Source organism: Lepidochelys olivacea (assembly GCF_965140295.1).
Source record: "Lepidochelys olivacea isolate rLepOli2 genome assembly, chromosome: 2".
Lineage (NCBI taxonomy): Eukaryota > Metazoa > Chordata > Testudines > Cheloniidae > Lepidochelys > Lepidochelys olivacea.
Genome location: NC_140412.1, coordinates 52942373 through 52963136, shown reverse-complemented (window position 1 = coordinate 52963136; position 20764 = coordinate 52942373). Strand labels below are relative to the sequence as shown.

The 20764-nt window shown below is 45.4% G+C and overlaps 1 protein-coding gene across 1 annotated transcript in view; it reads right to left on the bottom strand.

The window, feature by feature from the left end:
* ZNF704 (zinc finger protein 704) overlaps window positions 1-20764 on the bottom strand; it is a 139700-nt gene that overhangs the window by 93268 nt on the left and 25668 nt on the right. Inside the window, exon 2 of the mRNA XM_084619641.1 lies at window positions 2421-2668. Within this exon, the coding sequence (XP_084475767.1) occupies window positions 2421-2668 (248 nt within the window). The remainder of the gene's footprint in view (window positions 1-2420; window positions 2669-20764) is intronic.

Sequence of the window (20764 nt, the reverse complement as noted above, 5' to 3'; positions counted from 1 at the left end):
TATTTCTATGATTGAACAAAAGGCCCATACGCTCTGTGCCTCAGTTTCCTTAAATGGAGATACTAATACTGCCTTACTCACAGCAGTGTATTGAGATAAGTCCAGTCATGTTTGGGTGGCACTCAGATAATACGGTGATGAGTATCATGAAAACATTGAAATACACTAAGGGCTTGTCTACATTACCCGCAGGATCGACGGGCAGTGATCGATCCAGCGGGGGTCGATTTATCGTGTCTAGTCTAGATGCAAAAAATCAACTTCTGAGCGCTCTCCCGTTGACTCCAGTACTCCACCAGAGTGAGAGGCTCACCAGAGTTGTCTGGGGAGCATCAGCTGTCGACTCACCAAAGTGAAGACCCCGCGGTGAGTAGATCTAAGTACGTCGACTTCAGCTACATTATTCACGTAGCTGAAGTTGTGTAACTTAGATCAATCCTCCCGCCCCTCATGTAGACTAGGCCTTATGGTTGTCAAATTTTAAACATTCACTTGTTTATTAGAGATGGAACTGAAACAGAATCCCAGCTCTGAACATCTGTGAACTTCACAGGTTTCCACAGTTGGCTTCTATCTCTAGGGCAGAGCAAAACCAGTGGTACCACCCCCTTCAGACGTTGAGGAAGCTCTGATCTAGTCTTGAACTTTGCAGCTCAATCGCATCATCCTTTTTCCACTCCCAGTACCACAATATACTTCAAAGGCAGAACTTGTAATAAACGAACTTGGACAACTAGACATATTGGAAAGCATTCCACTGACTATTACACACAAATGAATTTATTATGCAGACATTTTACAAGGCCTTTGCTGAAACCTTAATGCCAAAATTAAAAAAGAAAAAACATACAAGAACACTACAGGTTAACCTGGACCCCAGGACATTCACTACAACAAAACCATAGTGGTTTTAGCCATTACAGAGAAAAGAATCAGGAGAAGTTTGAACCATCACAGAAACTTTACAAACGCGTGTATGTGTGCGTGACGTTTTCTAGCATTCTAATTTTCAGAATTTTCTAGAGAAAGCATTCTCTTGCTCTCATCCTTAAACAGTGTATTGACCTCACAAGTTCCAGAAGATTCCAAACCATCGATTCCTCCATTTTTACAGACACACAGCATGAAATTCCCTCTCTAGCTGTTACTTAAACTCCAGAAAACATACAAATAAACATAGTGTCATCTCCTTCTCACCTGGGCATTTGTCAAGTTGGAGGACAGTTATTTATCCCCAAATCCTCATCTTGAGTAGTTTAACCAACTATGTTTGTGTGCATTACAGTAGTTCCACAGTGGGCAGAAGTGTAATGAAATGTACAAAGTAAAAGTACACGCAACTGTTTACACCACAAAGAAATTTTTTTAGTTGAATTATCCACACCCCATCCCAATTCCTGGGAACACACAGATTTTTCTTTCCTTTGTTACCTTCTCCTTCCCCTCCAGGTTTATTTCCCTCAATTCATTCATTTACTTTCTCTCCCCTCTTCAATAGGCCTCATGATGACTCCGCCCTCGGGGTGTAATAAAGAGTAAGACCCCACATGCTCCCTTAAGTATCCTTTCCATGTTGCAGGTGCAGGTACAGTGTGAGATAGCAACAGAGGTGCTGGAATGAGGGGACAGAGGACCATGGCCCTCTTACTTTTTACAGGCCGTAAGGGCAAGCAACATGTGGGGAAGGGGCGGAGAGGAGAGAATGGAGGGCAGAATCTTGGGGGGGAAGAGGCAGCACAGGAAGGGGCCTCAGGGGGAAGGGGCAGCTGGGGGGGCAGGGCCACAATTTGAGCACCAGTGGCTCCCCCACACACTTTTAGGGACCTTCAGCCACTCCTGGAGAGCGAGCATGCAGGCAGATGGGATAGGTGTGGGAAGACCCTTGGCTTTGCCTCAGTCATCAATCTCTTACTTGTCAGGGGCACAGATCCTTCCCCAGGTTTCTTCTAGGTTGCCTCAGGTATGCACTACACCATACTGGGCCTGGATGTAAAATGACAACCTCACACTGTATTTATGTCCATTTCTCTGTTAATACGATTCCATCTCCATTTTGCTCTCCCCCACCTCCCTTTATTGTCACTCAATATTTGTTTCTCTTTTTTAAAGAATCTTTTCCAGAGCACACTACTAGCAGTGCAGCAAAGTGGATTGAAACTCACTATACCCTGCACAACCATTCAGAGAGGGAGCAGAAGCAACACATGCTGGTAAGGTTCAAATGCTTTCAGTTTCCGTTTTTTGTTATTGGTATGTTTAGTTCTCCAGCAGACACTTCAGAAGAACGGTTTAATGCTTTAGTATGACCTGCTGGAGAATGACAATTAGCCTCACTATGCCAACAGTACCAGTAATCAAACTTTCCTCCCCTCTTCCATTAAAAGACAAAACAAAACATGCTTTTAAAAGTCTGTCCTTACCTTGCTGGAGGCACATCAATATTTGAAGAAACAACCTTACGTTTCTGTTCAAGAAGACAGACAGAACGAGTGTTTTCTTTTTCGTGCTCATGAATTCTGTTTGTTTTTTTGGTGTCTGCAGTTTTTAAATCTTCCTCCCTCATGGCCAACAGGAGAAACTGTTGGTCTGGTAATTTTTGACTGATGTCACTTTTTAGGTCATCCTGTTGAAATGTAGTGAAGGTCGTTTCACGCCTAATGCTGCCTGCCTGCAAAATTAAAAGCAATTATTATTACATTTTCCTTTATTTATCTTAAAAGGGGAAGAAATTCAACACCCTTAAGGCAGCCATTTCAATTTAGCATCACTAAGTAGGCCACTACCTCTTTGCCCTTCATAGACTCTAAAATTGCTGTCATTTTTCTTCAAAAATTTACTAGTGACAAAGGCAGTCCAGACAATATCATCATTGTTTTGGGAAGCAATTCCTGACTGTATTATAAGGTAAGCAGCTTCAGATAACTCATAATTCTTAACCTAAGAATAAATCAAATAAATAAATATTATGTATTTACACACACACACACACACACACACACACACACACACACACACACACACACAGAGTGTTTTTATTTGGAAATAAACAGGAGAATTCACAATTTATATAGATATCTTTCTAAAATGAAACCAAGAAATCTAACCAGTATTAAAAAACTTCTGACAGCAGCTAACTGGGAAAAAATAGGATTTCTCCATGAACAGGTGCTATGATTCAAAATGGATAGCCCTCCAAAACTTTATATATTTACTACAATTATTGCACAGCATAACTGTAAATATTATCATTTGGAAGGAATGTGAAGTGTGTTTTTATATCTCCAGGTGTATATATTATTGAAAACAACTGGGAGGCTCCCAGGAAGCAATTTAATAATTTGTGTTTTACTTGAAAATAAAGATAACATATTTAAATCTGTCTCTCTCCCCCTTCCCCATAGAAGAGCCTGCTTCTTGGTTGCAAGAGCATGAATTACTGGCCAGGTCCTGTTTGACCATTAAGCGGAAACTGGCCATTCCAAAGAGGCTGTTTCATAGCAGCTATGATAATTTGCCACCACCTGCGTCTTCTACAGGGAGATTCAGACCCTCGTGCTGCAAAGGTGCAAACACACAGGAGGGCTGTTAAGAGACCAGCCTTTATTTCCCAACCCCAGTCACACAACATGGGTCAGGGTTACAAAAAGCTGTGACCTTTAAATACATGATGGTGGTCAGTATTCACTCGGAGCCTCCCCCGCTACAAAAGGGAGGGCTACCCGCTTTAGATGCTTCCACTTCTCCAAGTATAAGAGTACCCTCTGGGACTGTGGCCGGGGAAAAAAGCCCAGAGGGTCATGCTAGCAGCTCCTGGGGTGGAGGAGCCTTCAACACTCTTACCAGCTCAATATGTAACCCACATACCTCCATGGTGTGGTGTTCTGTCCCATCTAGTGGTACCAAGACCACTTAGAAAGAGAGTTAAATAAGTCTGCTCTACCGCTTTAGCTAACAGGCAGTTGGCTTTTAGCTCATGCTATAGAAGCTCACGCACTAAGCTCCAGAGGCTCAAGGTTCGATCCTGCCCGCAGATGACCAGGGTCTATCGGCATTACATACACATTAACTTTCTCAGGCCCAGTTACAAGTGTCCCCTGCCAGCCTTACATCACACCTCTGCCCAGTTCCTCCATTCTCTCAACTTCCCCACTCCTGGGCAATGGAGGAGCAGGGCTGTGCTGGCACAGGAAGTTAGTTAGAAGGGCCTGATCATGTTACCTCAGGGCACACAAACTTTTGCTACTGAACCCTCAAACCGGTCACTTGTCAGAAGCCTAAGGAATGCATTCAAACTGCAAAAAAAAAAAATAAACCAGAATGCAGCTGTTTAATGTGGACTTGCAGCCTGCAGAAACCACAGGTCATCCTGATCTGAGTGGCTGCACTTCTGCAATAGAGAGGAAGATGCCAAGGCTACACTGTAGAAATCTGGGGGCTGACTTCTTCAATGCCTATGCACCACTTGAATTCTTATTGATCAGTAAAGTGGAGGACACAAACAGTCCTGGCAGTAATCTCACATGTGACTCCTCTGGTTGAATCCTTGCTCTCTGCTGCCCAGGGTCATGGTTTCTGGAATCCCAGCCTCCCCGTTCTCACATTTAAAACACTCAGGATGTTTTGGAAATATCTCTATTCCTGTTAGCCCATCTTTGCAAGCCGACAGGTATGGTTCCACATAAAGCTACAACTAAATCTCCCGCTGCTGCTGCCTGGATGTTTATTTGGACATTGCGAAGAAGATGCAGAAGCTGGGGTATGACAGGGACAATTCCAAGACTGGGCAAAGGCAGGTGACAAATAGTCCAGTGCAGGGTTGCCACCTGTCCGGTTTTCACTCGGAGAGTCCAGGTTTTGGCTTGTGTGTCCGAGTTTGACAAGCCACGATGTCAGGTTTGTTTGTTTTTTTAATCTATGACAACCCTAAGCACAAGGAAGGAGATCAGAGCAGCCGCTGCCACCACCTCTGGGGCCAGGCTCGCGGCAACAGCATGTGGTGTGCAGAGGCAGAGCCGGGGCGGGGCCTCAGGGGAAGAAGCGAGGCAGGGGGCAGGGCCTCAGGGGTTGGGTTACCAACCATTGGAAATGTGTCAACCCTCGTCTGGCGCTGTCCCCCTGAGATGCTTCTACTAGACAGAGTTTGGATGTCATACTGAGCTGGGACCCCATCACCAACCTCTGACAATGGACACCTCGCAACATCCAGCAGAAGAAACCCCAGAAATGCACAGTGAGGAAGAGTTCATTGAGGAGGGGGATATGGAGGATGCAGAGCCCACAGATAACCAGGAGCTATTTGAGATGCAGCTGGACCCAGAGACAGAACACATCAAGGAAAGGGATAGGGACTCAGATAGGCGTATTTTACTGCCCCTATTAATGCACACTTTTTAAAGCTCTCTTTATGATCCCCAACACTTCACTTCCCTTTATCTGGCCCCTATCTCCCTCTCAAAATGGCTGCCAACTGCAAGTAGCAGAGAACAAAGGGATTCTGTTTTAAAGTAGGTGGTTTATTTTAAGGCAGCAATAGTCAAAAAAAAAAACAACAGAAATTCTTTAAGATACCAAAAAACATTCCCAAACACATGCTTTGGCAGAAGCCTTTGATAAGAAGCCTTTCAAAGGAAAAACATTTTTAAAATAAAAATAAAACCAGAAAAGACATATACACAAACCAATACCTGAGCATTTAAAATAAATACATCAAAAATACAAAACAATGCTTGCAAGCAATCTGGTACCTGGACATTCACTACATGATGTTGCAGAAATATTCTTGTAAGCTTATGAGATGAAGGTTTTCTAGACCATACACAAAATATTTTGCCTTTCATGTCTGAAAATCCAAGTACAAAACAAAATATTTGCATGCTGTGCATACATTCAGGAAAGAGGCAGAAACCGCTGCTGGCTCATGGGGTTTGGACTGGCTCACAGAAATAGCCAACTACCACAACTCTCCTCCGCTTGCAGAGTTTCTGGTTTACTTTGGCCCAGACATCCTTTTTTGTCCTCTGACACAGTGTTGGGGAAACTTTCAGCAAGTACGCTGATCTTTGCCTGTGCATTTCTAGGAAGAGCAGCCTTGTTTCTCCTGCTGCAATAAGACACTCTGCAATAAGCTCCAGAGGTATGATCACTGTGAAGAAGTCAGCTGTATATGGGCCCAGACAACCTCGAGCCATCTTGACCAATTGCTTTGTCTGGACCTTTTGTATCCTCGAAAGCGATATAGCTGCCAGGATCCCACTGCCAAAGTTCAACAGTGTTTACTGCATTATCCCTACATTTACCCTAGACCGTACATCTAGCCCTGCACCCATCACTCCTAAAGGGTTTCAAAAGTACCCCTATACGCTCACCATGGCATGTGCTGGTGCATGAGCCTGAAGCAAGCAGATGTGACTGTGATCCTGTTCATATTTTTTTTTACACAGATCTTTATGTTAAATATTTTAAGCAGGTGTGGCATTCATTTTTTGATGTCTGCTAACCCCTTAAATCTAACAATGGCTGCCTTTCTGGTTGTTTATCAGTGACCGCTCGGCTGGGACATTCCTGAGGGCCACCCCGGCCATGCCTGCTGAAAGACTGACGTTGATCGGGGGGCGGGGAGGGGTGGAGACAGGAGAGGACCTGTTCTTGGAACTTCTGTAGAGGTCCAAGTTCAAAACCTGTGAAACCAGGGAACACATACAGGGGAAAGGCAGAAGGACAGAGAGGTGGACTGAGACATAGGTGCTGATTCCGTGGGTGCTCTGGGGCTGGAGCAGGCACAGAAAAAAAAAATAGTGGGTGCTTAGCACCCACTTGCCACAGCTGTTTGGCAGTGCCCCCCGATCAGCTAATCCAAGGTGTCGCCAAACAGCTGATAGGCGACTGGGGAAGGGGTTTGGGGGAGGGCAGAGAGCAGCGAGGGCCTCAGGGAGGGCGCAGAGTAGCGCAAGAGCAAGGCAGAGAGAGGGCAGGGCCTTGGCGGAAGGGGGTAGAGTGAGGGGGGTGGGAAGAGGTGGAGTGAGGGTGGGGCCTTGGGGAAAGGGCAGAGTAGGGGCGGGGAGGAGTGGGGATGGAGCACCCCACAGGAAAAATAAAAGTCAGCAGCTATGCATTGAAATGTGCACCAAGACCTCATGCAGCTCGTTAGATAGGAAACACAGGTGCTCCAAAGCATTATGGAGCAAAACATCCCAAAGCCTACATCACAGCAGCCATTATGTTGTATGGACAATTCCTTCTTCCCGGGGCCTGGACCACATACCCCCTGAAGGCACCAGCACATGATTCCAATGAACAATAAGGAGAACTGCTATGAGTACACATATGCTGATGTGGGATGCAGCCCACATTATACTGTATTTTGTATACTGAATTAATACTGTAATTCATTTGTTGTTTATTTCTGCATAATAGAGTTCTATTTTGTGAAAGCCATGATTGTCTTACTTTATCTTATAATACAGAGATAATGCAAATTCACAAAGTAAAACAAAATACCACACCAGGCAGTACACTGGCTGCAGCCCCCTGTCAAAGTGTGCAATTAAAGATTCCCTCAGTGAGTATCATGATTGGCATGGCAACCCCACCAATGTGGATATGGCAGTCTGGCAACAATGTCCCTGCTTGCAGCTTCTTAAGAAATCCTGTATTCCTAAAGATGTGTGCATCAAGAACCTTTCCTGACCAGCCAGTGTTAGTGTCAGTGAAACATCCATGGTGATCTATCCATGCTTGCACAACCATAGAAAAGTACCCCTTCTCTGTTTATTTACTCTGAAGTGGGATGGGGGGGTGGAGGAAGAGAGGGAAGGAATCGATGGTTCAGGGTATGCATCCCATCTGCGGCCCCACCATAATTAGGGAAGCCCATTTTGTTGAATCCATTGTTTCCTGCACATTGCCTGGAGTTACATCCTGTGCCACAGAACACATTTAATGGCCTGGCACACCTGGATGATGACCACCCCCACCACAGATTTTTCCAGCACTGAACTGATTGACCACCCTCTGATAGCCATCTGGGGTTCCAAGCTTCTAGAACGATAGCCACCCATTTCTTCACTGTCAAATAAAGCTCTCATTCTGGAGAGTCTGCACTGAAGAGCTGGGACAAGCTCAGCACACAGCTCCAGAAATGTGGCCTTCCACAAATCCTGCAGCCACTGCTATGAGCCCATATTTGCATCATGATGCAATTCCACTTTTCCATGCTAGTTTCGTGAGCCCAGAACTGCCACTCTACCATATGCTGTAGGTCAGTGAATGGCTGCAGCAACTAGCAAAGGCCACTCATTGCCTGCATCATCCAGACATCCTCAGTTATCTCCAATTCATTGCTGCACACCCAGCTGTCATAGGAATTGTCTGAGTTCTGCAAACACAGTATAATCAGTTACTTGGTCTCTAAAACAGACACGATAGCTCTGCTGATCTGTTCAGCATCTATACTTTTCACAGTAAGATGGCAGAGATCGAAAACTGGCACAAGGAAGAGCAGGTTATGGGATGGTACAGTGGCGCTTGTGAGAATTTGACCCCAAAGTTCCATAATACCCTGAGAGGAGTACTGGTATCCCACAATGCACTACAATCTTTTCCCAGAAGGCAGTGTACAGGCCAGTGGTGCTGGGGACACTGGGATACCCAGCCACATCTTCTGCCAATATAACCCATCACTGAGGATGGGCTCACTTGCAAATGCAGATAAGAGAGATTGCACTCTAGTGAGATGGCCATGTTGGCAGCTGTATGTCAGTGGAAATTTTACAAGTGAAACTTCTAATGTAGACGTATGGTAAGTAAACTACCTCTTTTCCCCTCCAAAAAAGGTCTCCTGACAAATTAATAACAGAGCAGAAAGACGATTGTCTCTCCCAAACATCTCTATGTATAGTTTTTAAACATCGGCAGGTACAAGAATGGTATGTTATTTTCGGTTCACAGGATAGATAATTATGCCAATTTGTTCTGCTATGAAAAGCACATGTCACCACAGGCACATAAATACTTAGGACAAATGATTTAATGTGTGTCTCATCCTAATGTTTCCATGGCAGGACTATTGGCAGTTTCAACAGAAAACTGGAACAGTTACTTTAAAAATGTAAATAGTAGAAAGCATTAGTCATTTTATACTTCTTGACACACAGCCAGTTGACATGCTACTGAGAAAATTTGCCTCTCCACTGTCTTGGAAAGCAAAACACTCAACATGTAAACAACTAGAACTAAGAAATAAGTTACAGATGGTATAAATTTGGTTGTGGTAATGGTGATTATATTTAAAAAAACATTTAAAAAATAGACTAGAAGTCCCTCCTCAAGGGCCTCATTAGTGCCCTCAATTTCCATCAATATTGCTGTGGGATCAGAATTTACACACACCACCCTCCCCCCAAAATGTCAGAGTTAATGCCTGCGCAACCTTAATTTGGCTCCTGTGTGTGCTACATTATGACAGTATTTAAGTACATGATCGCATGACGCTCTATACCTTCACCCCCATGTTCATCTTTATAACATGATTGTGTGGTATCCAATGCAAAGTTTGTCATATTGGGTGTCTTCGGAAGGCTCATGATGCACTGAGCGTGGTTGTTTTTGTGATGTTATAGTAATTGTTATAGTAATGTTATAGTAAGGTTACAGGTTATAATTTCATGTATATAGTTATGAGGCTGAAAATGTATCCTCATGGCTTAAAGCAAGCCCTTGCAAAAACTCTCCAAGAACAGGGAGGCAGTTCACACCTCGCCAAAGCATGGATGGGACAAACCCAGTCCAGCCTCACAGGAACAATGGACACTGGCTTAGGCAGCAACAGAAGAATCTGTTAGACCCTCAAGGGAGTCACCCCTTCCTCTGGGCAGTTTGGGACTGCGATGAGGGAATGCTCACCTGACTCTGAAGGGCGAGGGGGGGCACAGCAGGAGGAAAGAAAGGGCATGATAAAAGGGAGAGACATTTTGCCATGCTCTCTCTCTTCCACCTACATCTAGACACCACCAAGCAACTGAAGAGCTGATCAAAGGAGAGAGCCTGGCTGAAAAGTAACCAGCCAGCCTGTGGTGAGAAGCATCTAAGTTTTTAAGGACACTGAAAGTGTTAAGATCAGCTTAGAATGCGTTTTTCTTTTATTTCATTTGACCAAATCTGATTGGTTATGCTTTAACTTACAATCACTTAAAATCTCTCTATATAATTAATAAATCTGTTTGTTTATTCTGAAGCAGTGTGTTTGGTTTGAAGTGTGTCAGAGACTCCCTTTGGGGTAACAAGCCTGGTACATATCAATTTCTTTGTTAAACTGAAGAACTTATAAAAGCCTGCAGCGTCCAGCGGGCATTACTGGACACTGCAAGACGGAGGTTCCTAGGGTTGCCTCTGGGACTGGAGATATTGGCTAGGGTCATTCGCTTGCAAGTAGCTGGGAGCAGATTACACGTCAGAGGCTGTGCGTGAACAGCCGAGGAGTGGGGGTTCTCACAGCAGAGCAGGGTAAAGCTGGCTCCCAGATCTGTGCCGGCTCCGTCCAAAGGACTCCACCACCTCCGATTGGGAGGACTAACTGTAGGAGGACCAAAAGGGAGCAGTGTTGGGAGATTGGGGACTGGTGCAGCTGCCCTGCCAGTCTGCTGCCAGAAGGTACCAGTGACCGGTGCGGAGGTGATGGTGACTGAGTGGTACCATCGCTGGCTTGCCTCGGGATGACAACGAGGGCCTCAGGGGCACCGTTGCTTTTGAGCTCAGTGCCCTGTCTTGCCTAGGTGGGGAAGGTGGTGCTGTGAAGGTGATGAGTTCTCATCGCCTCAAAGGTCTCTGGGGTGGAGGGCAGCTCCAACACCTCTCTGCGTCTCTCCCAGGGAGGGGAGTTCTGCGGAGCCGGACTCAACTGTCCCCCTCTCAGGACTGGAGTCAACAGTGCCAGGCTAGGAGGGGCCGCACTAATGCGGTGCAACCTGGGTCTCACTGCGCCCAAGTCCTTCCATCCTAGTCTCATGTGAGTGAGAGCCCCCGTCTGGCTTCTTCTTCTTGCAATGCACCAGGGCTTGGGAAGGGTGCCGCACACTTCCATGCGTGGAGCCCCTGCGCAGGGAGCCCTGTCAGTGCTGAGCATCTCTATCTGAGTCCTTTCTCAGCGCCAGTTCCCTGCGTCAAGGCCGGAGCACTGTACATCGATGCTGATGTGCTAGGCGTCGGTTCAGCCAGACTCGGCTCCGAGTGGGGACAGAGGGCTGTCTCCATCAGAAGGATCTTCAACTGTTGGTCCCTCTCTTTTTGAGCCCTGGGGCGGAATCCCCTACAGATCTTGCAACAGTCAGTGATAAACTGCCAAAATCTTAACAACGGGTTCCCTCCTCACCCCACGAGGGGGTCGTTGCCCCCCCCCGCCCTCTGGGACTCCTGCCTCATCCAACCCCCCCGCATTCCTTGACGCCCCCCCCCAGGATCCTACCTCCTCCACCCCCCTCCCCTGTCCCCTGACTGCCCCCAGAACCAGGCAGAAGGGTCTCATGGGCCACTGTAGTGGGTGCCCACCCCACCCCACCCCTAAGAGCCAGAGGCACCTGCCGGGGTGCGAGGTGGGGAGTCCCGAAGGTGCTTAGCTGGGGCAGCTCCCAGGAAGCATCCGGCAGGTCCCTCTGGCTCCTAGGGGCAGGGGAGCATAGCTGGGGGGGAGCAGGGGGAGCAGCCATTCCCCACCCCTCCGGGGCTGGAGCACCCATGGGGAAAATTTGGTGGATGCAGAGCACCCACCGGCAGCTCCCCACCCTGTGCCCGGCCCCAGATCACCTCACCTCTGCTCCGCCTCTTCCATTGAACGTGCTGCCCTGCTCTGCTTCTCCGCGCCTCGCCCTGGCTTCCTGCGAATCATCTGTTCAGCGAGAAGCCTGGGAGGGCTGAAAAGCAGGCGGCAACTTCAGATTCAGGCCAGGGTGGCGGAGGTGAGCTGGGGCGAGGAGAGGTTCCCCTGCGCGGCCCCCCCCCCAGGGTTACCTGCTGCGGCACGGGCGGCCCTCCTCATGCCCCCTCCCCCCCGCCCCAGCTCACCTCCGCCTCCCTGGGCCTGAGAGGAAAGCCGCAGCCTGTTTCTCAGCCTGCCCCAGCTTCCCATGCAAACAGCTGATTCGCAGGAAGCCTGGTGGGGCAGAGAAGCAGAGTGGGGCGGCACATTCAGGGGAGGCGGCAGAGCGGAGATGAGCTGGGGCCAGGGGTGGGGCAGGGAGCTGCTGGTGAGTGCTCTGCACCCACCAAGTTTTCCCCTTGGGTGCTCCAGGGCTGGAGGACCCATGGAGTCGACCCCTAAGACGCCACTTTTGGCCAGTTAAATTTAGAAGCCCTTTTAGAACTGGTTGTCCCTCGCGGAACAACCAGTTCTAAAAGGGCTTCTAAATTTAACAACCGGTTCTAGCGAATCGGCTCCAGCTCACCACTGGCAACGGTCCTTCTGATGTGATTCTCCTAGACACTTCAAGCAGGAAGTGGGAGGGTCACTCCTGGGCATAGACTTGTTACAAGCTGCGTAGGGTTTAAACCCCAGGGACCGAGGCATGCCCCAATACCGGGGGGGGGGAGGCAGGGGGGTTGGAGAGAATATCCCCAGAACAATTCCCTACTGGAATTCTAGCTGTATAATGACAAAACTAACTACAACTACTAACGAATGATCTAACTATTTACAGAAAAAACAGTGTGAAGATTACTAGGGAGAAGGCTTGCTGAAGCAAGAGAGAATGAGCGTAGGGGTCATGGGCAGTAAGAAGGAACTGAAATGGCAGTGGGTCGGCAGGGCCCTATATACGGTGCTACTAAGGTGCAACACCATGGGGTGCCTGAGCTGACTCTACGGGTACTGCTAGGAGAAAAACCTTCTGGCTATTATTCACGCAGCACGTGCACAACTAATTGGAATCAACATGAGCAACCATGCAAAGAAGAAACAGCCATGCAACCCAAGTCAGCTGGCACAGGCCAGCCATGGGTTTTTCTTTGCTGTGTAGACATACCCAGTGTGTGCACTGTATAGGACAGTGAACTTTATTCTTTAATTTTCTTGGTGAAGTCCTACGTATACTGATGGAGCCACAGAAATGATAAACAGCATATATGATAAAGTGTATCACTGCACCCATCACGCTACACTGTCAATTTTATAAGCAACATAAATAACCATAGACCAGGCCTTTATGTAGTGTAAACGGATGTAGTATCCAGTAGAGTTACACCATTTTACTTAAGCAGAGGACATGGCTGCATGTGTTACAGCATCCTGCTTGCAGAAGAAATGTGCATATGTAAGCCTGACAGAACACTGCTTATGTCATTCTGGCAAGCAGCCATTTGGCAATGTGAGGCTAATAGACTTCTCTAATCTCCAGGGGCAATTCAGCTCTCTCATTCTTACCCACAGATTTCTACTAGGATTCTGGCATGGCTAAATGAGGTCCGAAAAATCCCCAATTCAACACGCTGTGGGAGTTCTTCTTAGGGATGGAGTAAATTAGATAGCTTCAAGGCTATGACCATTCTTGCACTAATTTCAGGGGCGGAGTGTCACATCATACAAATATAGAACATACCTCTAAAACTCAACAAAATTGTTATACTACACATCAGTTCCTCTATAGGGGATAAAGAAAGTATCTAGAGGAATGCCTCTATACGACCCCTGGTAGGGAAAATGCTTCAAGGAAACAACTGCCTAGAGAAACCCCTGCATGTGCATGTTTCCTCTGAGCCCCTAAGATGAGGCTTTTATCATTTTAGCCAGAACCCAAACAGCCCATGGGTGAATTAAGCCATTCTATTACTCCACCCCTACTTAAGGCCAACAAGATCCCTCATAAACCAGACTCAGCTGCTCTTTGGGGTCCAACTCCACAAATGTACTTAGGCATCACTGTGGTCCACAAAACTTCTGCATGGCTGCTGCCTACCCTCGCTCAATCTAATTGTCCATTGTAAAAATTCCCTAGGTGCCTTAGTTCTTGTCTCAGAGTATGTGCAGTGCTGCCTCACTCTAGGCCAGGGATTCTCAGGGGGTTGCGAGGTTATTACATGGGGGGTCACGAGCTGTCAGTCTCCACCCCAAACCCTGCTTTGCCTCCAGCATTTATAATGGTGTTAAATATATTAAAAAGTGTTTTTAATTTATAAAGGGGGGAGCAGTCGCACTCAGAGGCTTGGTATATGAAAGGAGTCACCAGTACAAAAGTTTGAGAGCCACTGCTCTAGGCATCCAGATGCCCATTTCCTGCCTAAGCCCCAGAGCAATCTACAAACCGGGGAGGGAGACAGGTGCTCATCTACCTATCTCACCCATGGGGCTTGATCCAGCAGGCATATATTTGGGGGTGGGGAGCAGATGACAATGTGGTGATTCCTACCTTATCACTTTTACCCAATGGCTAGAGCACTCATCTGGGATGTGGGAGATCCAGGTTCCATTTCCCCCTCTGCCTAAAGGGTAGAAAGGATCTGAACAGGGGTAGCCCATCTCTCAGGAGAGCGCTCTGACCACTGAACTATGGGATAGTCCAGGGGTGGACAAACTACGGCCTGGGGGCTGCATCCAGCCTTTCAGACATTTTAATCCAGCCTTCGAGCTCCCAACAGGGAGCAGGGTCTGGGGCTTGCCCTGCTCTGCATGTGCCTTGGCTCCGCGCGGCTCCCAGAAGCAGCAGCATATCCCCCCTCTCCGGCTCCAACACGTACGGGCAGCCAGGGGGCTCCGCACGCTGCCCCTGTCTCAAGCGCCGCCCCGAAGCTTGCAGCCAATGGGACCTGCAAGGGCAGCGCCTGAGGACAGGGCAGTGCACCTAGCTGTCTGGCTGCACCTCCGTATAGGAGCCAGAGAGGGGACATGCCACTGCTTCCGGGAGCTGCCTGAGGTGAGCGCCTGCAGCCCTGACACCCTCCCGTGCTCCAACCCCCTGCCCCAGCCCTGATCCCCATCCTGCCCTCCAAACCCCTCGGTACCAGCCTGGAGTACTGTCCTGCATGCCCAACCCCTCATCCCCAGCCCCACCCGAGAGCCCACACCCCAAACCCCAGCCTGGAGCCCCCTCCCACGTCCTGAACTCCTCATTTCTGGTCCCACCCCAGAGCCCACATCCCCAGCCGAAGCCCTCACCCCCTCCTGAACCCCAACCCCCAATTTCATGAACATTCATGGCCCGCCACACAATTTCCATACCCAGATGTGGCCCTTGGGCCAAAAAGTTTGCCCACCCCTGGGACAGTCTCATGTGGGGATCCCTCCATCTGTCCTGTTGAAACTGTTCCACTTTGGATAAAAAAAAAATGAAAGAGGCATTGAGAGAGATTGACCCTATAGCCTGGTGGTTAGGGCACACACCTGGAAAATGGGAGACCTAGGTGCAGCTCTCTTGCTCTACCTTTTCAAAGTGGGCAAAAAGTTATGTGGGCACCACCCACACTTTCTCCACCTCCAGCTATTTTGTGTGGAGTGAGGTAGGTGCCTAACTCACTATCATAGGAAGTGACTTAGGCGCCTAAGCCACCTGACTCCAGGAGAAGGGTTCCGGGTGGTGGATCACAAGCACAGAGTTACCCCCCTTCAGATCAGCCTCAGGCACCTATTTCCATGGGAGACTCCTCTCTCATCAGCATCTCCCATGGGTTAGCTTAGACAGCTCCCATCCTGGCATGCTGACTTCTGTGGACCACATTCTAAGGTGCCCATCTCTCCCCTGCATTGTATAGAGCGCCTAGCACTTGACTGAGGCTTTGTGGATCGCTGTGTTGTTCCAGTGATTTCCCAGGGGTCTAAAAGTTAGGTGCCAAAACACTGAGCATCACTACACCTAAGTCCCTTTGTGGATCTGGGCCTGAGTTCCTCTGGCTCACAAGTAACTACCTCTGCCACATTTCCCCTATTTTGGGTAGTTTAACATGGTCTACTTGATCAATAATCAGCAATCTAATTCTGAGCCCCAGGTTTATGCACAACCTTAAAAAGATTTGAGTGTAAAGCAAGTTGCTATTTAGTTTAACAGAGATTCTTAATTTTCATGCGAGACACTATAAAGTCTATTGGTCTGATTCCATTCTAAGCTTCCTTCCAATTAATAGTGAAAACACTAATCGCCACAGCATGGCTCCATATTCTTCAGCCAGCTTTACTTAATACATCACTCTTGCTTTTGTTTGTAAGCGGTTTCCGTACTTAGCCTCACTCTTTTTTCTTTCTTCTAACTGATCATGGTGTACGATTTCACACGTTGTCTTCACAGTCTTTTTCCCTTTTTCCTTCTCTCCTCTCCATTCCCTTCTCTTTCCCACTCCTGTTGCCTATATAGCATTCTCTACCTCCTCCCATGTATTTTCTATCTCCTATTTTTCCTCCAAATTCTTTCCCCCATCCCAGAGTTCCTTCTTGCTATATTATCCTTCTTTTTGAGTGGATTTTTCAAGCCCTAATAAGTTACCCCTCTTCTGCTTTGATGTTCATCTGCTACAAACCTCTCTCCCTGTGTCCTTGGAAGTTCACTAAGTTCAGAACACACTTACTATCTGGTTAACAAATAAGGAGGTCCCATTAATGTATTACACATTTAAGAATGCAAGCCAGCATTGAAATTCTAAGAAAAGATTGAGAGTGTTCATTATAGGCTATTCACAAAAATCCACATGGTCTATAATAGGAAGAAGTGGGGCCACGCAATTTTTGCAAGTAACCCATAATGCAGAAAATACTGACAAAAAAAAACCTCACGCCAAGGTTGAACTTGTAAGCTTTCTCATATACCTTAAAGGGACCAATATATTGTTGTCCCATTGTCCCAAGTGATTAGTCAATACTTGGGGCTTTGCCGGGTTGTTTCTGGTAGGAGGATAAGTTGGTATGAGTTGGATACTTCATTGATGCAATCTTGTTCATTTACAAAGAATGTACAGGGAAACAAAGCTTTGTGAACACAGTAGGAACAAACAGGGAGCAGAAATCCAAGCCTGTTTTCCAGCCAGTCCTGCACCCCAAGGAGCTCTGTCTCTGCTCCCTTTTGGAGCCATACTCACAACTGCTTCTCTCATGTCTGCTGGAGTCCTCTTTACTCCCTTATTCCTTTTTGTTGCCTTCAGCAAATTTCCCTGCCTCTGACACACAGAGCTGCAAACAATCAAAGCCCCAGCTCCTGCATTTGCAGTAACTCCCAGGGAAACCCCTTTTATTTCCCCTGAACTAATTGTTGCTCAGGCCTTCCCATGCACCCAGTCCCTTATGGGGTGACTTCTTATTCTCTCCAGTTATCTTATTCTATGAATGAGCTTAACTGTTTCTTTCATTTAACCTGAATGAAGAGTGGCTAGCATGGCCATCAGCTTTAAGGAGGTCTATAATCACCTATAAATCAAATTGCTGGCAGCCATTAGCATCTTCCAGTATAATAATAATGGGACACATACACACACACACAAAGTTTAGCCAAAAAAGGGTGACAGATGGCTGTAAGACTATTTTAGGTCACAATCTGGTCTCCTGGCTTGTCTACACTTGAAGCACTACAGCAGCACAGCTGCTCCGCTCTACTGCTTCAGTGTAGACATTACCTACACTGACGGCAGAGGTTCTCCCATCAGCACAGGTAATCCAACTCCCAGAGAGGCATTAGCTAGGTTGACAGAATTCTGCCATTCACTAAGGGCCGTCTACACTGGGGCTTAGGTCAGCTTAATTACACCAGCTCAGGAGGTGTGGATTTTTCACATCCCTGAGAGATATAAATGGGTCGACTTAACTTTTTGGTATAGACCAGGCCTAAGCCAACATAGTTGTGTTGTGGGGTCAGTAATCATCATCTCTCTTTTCCTATATAAGAAAAAAATAGAAGTACAGTCCATAGCAAAATATCACTAGCAGCAACAAGAAGCATAGGATAGGCATCTCTTGTTGCCAAGACAACATTAAACGAGTAACAGACTCTTTAAAAATGAATTTCTGGAAGAATAAGGGTTTCCAGTTACTTTTTAATGTATTTCCAGCTCAAGCTCTCTTAATGTTCATGTGAGGTGAAGTCTCATTTTTTGCCTCTCTGAGAATGCAGAAACATTGGAAGGAAAGAACTGCATTGTACTATCTGAATTTCTATTCAGCCAGAACTCTCTATTCACACAAGAATACAATGAGGTAAGATAGATTCTAGTAACGATGTTTGGAAAGCTCTGCCCTGAATGTTAATGTATTACTACGTTTTGGACTACACTTTGCATTTAATTATTTGCCTCACCAGTGGGTGCTCATTACACAGAAACCAAGTCAGTTTAGTCTAATCACTCTAAGCATTTGTAAATTCCAGCTTGCTAACAATACATGAAATAATGCATTATTAGGACCATTGTAAGTGTTCTCTTCATATATAAATGGGACTGGATTTTTTTTTTAAACCATGGCTAAGACAAATCCATGTCTTAATTTTTTGATTGAATAAGAACTAATAGTTATCTGTATTTTTGAATACTAAATACATATCTGTTGGCTTCACAAGATAGTGCTATGGCACTGTAGGAGAGAAATATTAATGCAGAAGAGATATGCATAAAATTATTTGTCATTAAGCTTGCCTATGCCTTTACTGAAGCTTATGATACAGTTACTATTTTCATGCACAGGGTGCTTAGAGGAAAATACTTCATGCATATATTTTTATTTAAATTATGTGAAATATTCAAGCTAACCAAAAGAATCCCAGGAGGCTTCTACCTTATCTCCCAAGAACCAGCAAATGTCAGGAAAGATAAACAGGGCTGTATGGCTAAAGAGAGTTTATTACCTCCAAGGGCATTTACACAGATTCTGGAATGCAGCTTTATAACTTCTATTACACTTAAACATTCTATACTATTTTCTTTTATATGGAGTTTTGAAAGATGTATAAGTGTGTTATTGTGCTTTATGCTTTGTATAGAATATTTGATAAGAGTCTAACAACAATATACTGTAAATGGTAGGTTGTAAATGTAGCAGCCATTTGCTCAAAAGCAAACAAGCCAATCAGAGTGACCTATCAAAGAATAGGACAACATCCCTCTTGTATAGCAGTTTGGTATAGATATGATCTTTATCTGAAGAAAACAGATTTTGTACGATATTTATGTTTGAGAAGAATGCCTGGTTGTGTAAAGAACAGGTGGATGTTTTATTTGAAAAACTTTAAAAAGAAGTAATGCTTTGGATGTGTTATCAGAGCTATGAACCAAGCCATTAAAGTGAGTCTTTTCAACCTCACCTTTGCAAAGAAAAACCTTAGTTTGAACCCACACAAGGAATTCTAGAGAAGTATCCTTATTGAAATCGTTTTATTTTGCAAACACAATAAAATCCTCATTCTTTAAACCTGGAGAACATTTGTAGTGGGAAAATGTTTTCCAGAAGATACTGATTCTTTCTACTTATAGATGAAAACCTTTGTTTGTATAACTATATCAAGGTCATCTGATACTAAACTAATTACTAATGTAAGAAGCCATTTAAGTATTCATATTTATATTAATGGAAAAATTAATTATTACTGGTAGTCCTCAAGCATTTCTCATCCATCCAGGAAGACAAGAAAATCATGTTTCCAAAACCTGTTACATACAATCAACAATTTAAGATTAAATAATTCTTGGGAAGTCTTTATTTTAAAAGATTGTTTTGAGAACTAAAAGCTTCTATATCAAGAATTGGAGTGTTTGGACTTTTTGAAAATAAAATTTTATTTCCTGTCAAATTTTAATAAAATTGAAAGAATATTTCAGAAAATGGACTGAATAAAAAATTTTTAAAAAAAAGTTAAAACTGTAAAAGTTAACTGGATGCCTTCATACCACAAGAACAACAAAGGCAATTAAACAACTTTGCATATTCATTAGACAGACTGCATATTCAGGAGCCGAAGGGGATCAGCTACACCAAATCCAGAGGCATATAGCTAGTGAGAGTGAGAGCAACAAACTTTAAATGCAAACAAGCCTGAAGATGGTGTGTTTTCCTATAAATTTCCTGAAAATCAGAAAGACACTATTAAAAATCTCTGAAGCAAGCACATGTGCACACACACACATCCACCCTCTGCTACCATGCTTGGACAGCAAGCACTCTACAACTCATCCTGTCCATCTCTACAAGCAAGGTACCGCAAATATATGAAAATAGACTCAAGAAGAAACCAACCTTAGGAAAGCATCCCCAAAACCTCAGAATTGATTGGAGAGAGGAAATTAACTAAGATGCTGCCAAGGGATTAGATTTAAACTCTTGTAATGGTTTCACTGGGACATGAAATTGTTGTTGTTACTTAAAATATTAACACAGTTTCTCCTAGTAATTTCCAGATGATTAGACCATGTACTTCTGAAGAGGAGAAAGGGGCTCAACATTTATAAACAGAGAAACAGTGGGTTTTAGTAGTATTTACGATTCTTAATATTCATAACTGGCCTGTCGCAGATCCTTAAATGGCTTTTTCTAAGTAACGGATTTAAATATTTTCTTCTATTTCACAAGATGTAGATAAGATTGTTTACTTTACCCAACTATAAACTGGCTGGTTACAAATAACTAGGGTGACCAGATATCCCAATTTTGTATGGACAGTCCCAATATTCGCGGCTTTTTCTTATATAGGCACCTGTTTCCCCCCCCACTCCATACACACACAGTCACAATTTTTCATACTTGCTATTTGGTCACCTTGTAAATAACCAATAAGTCCACTTGCCCTGAAACAAAATTTTGCCCATGTATAAACACTTAGTT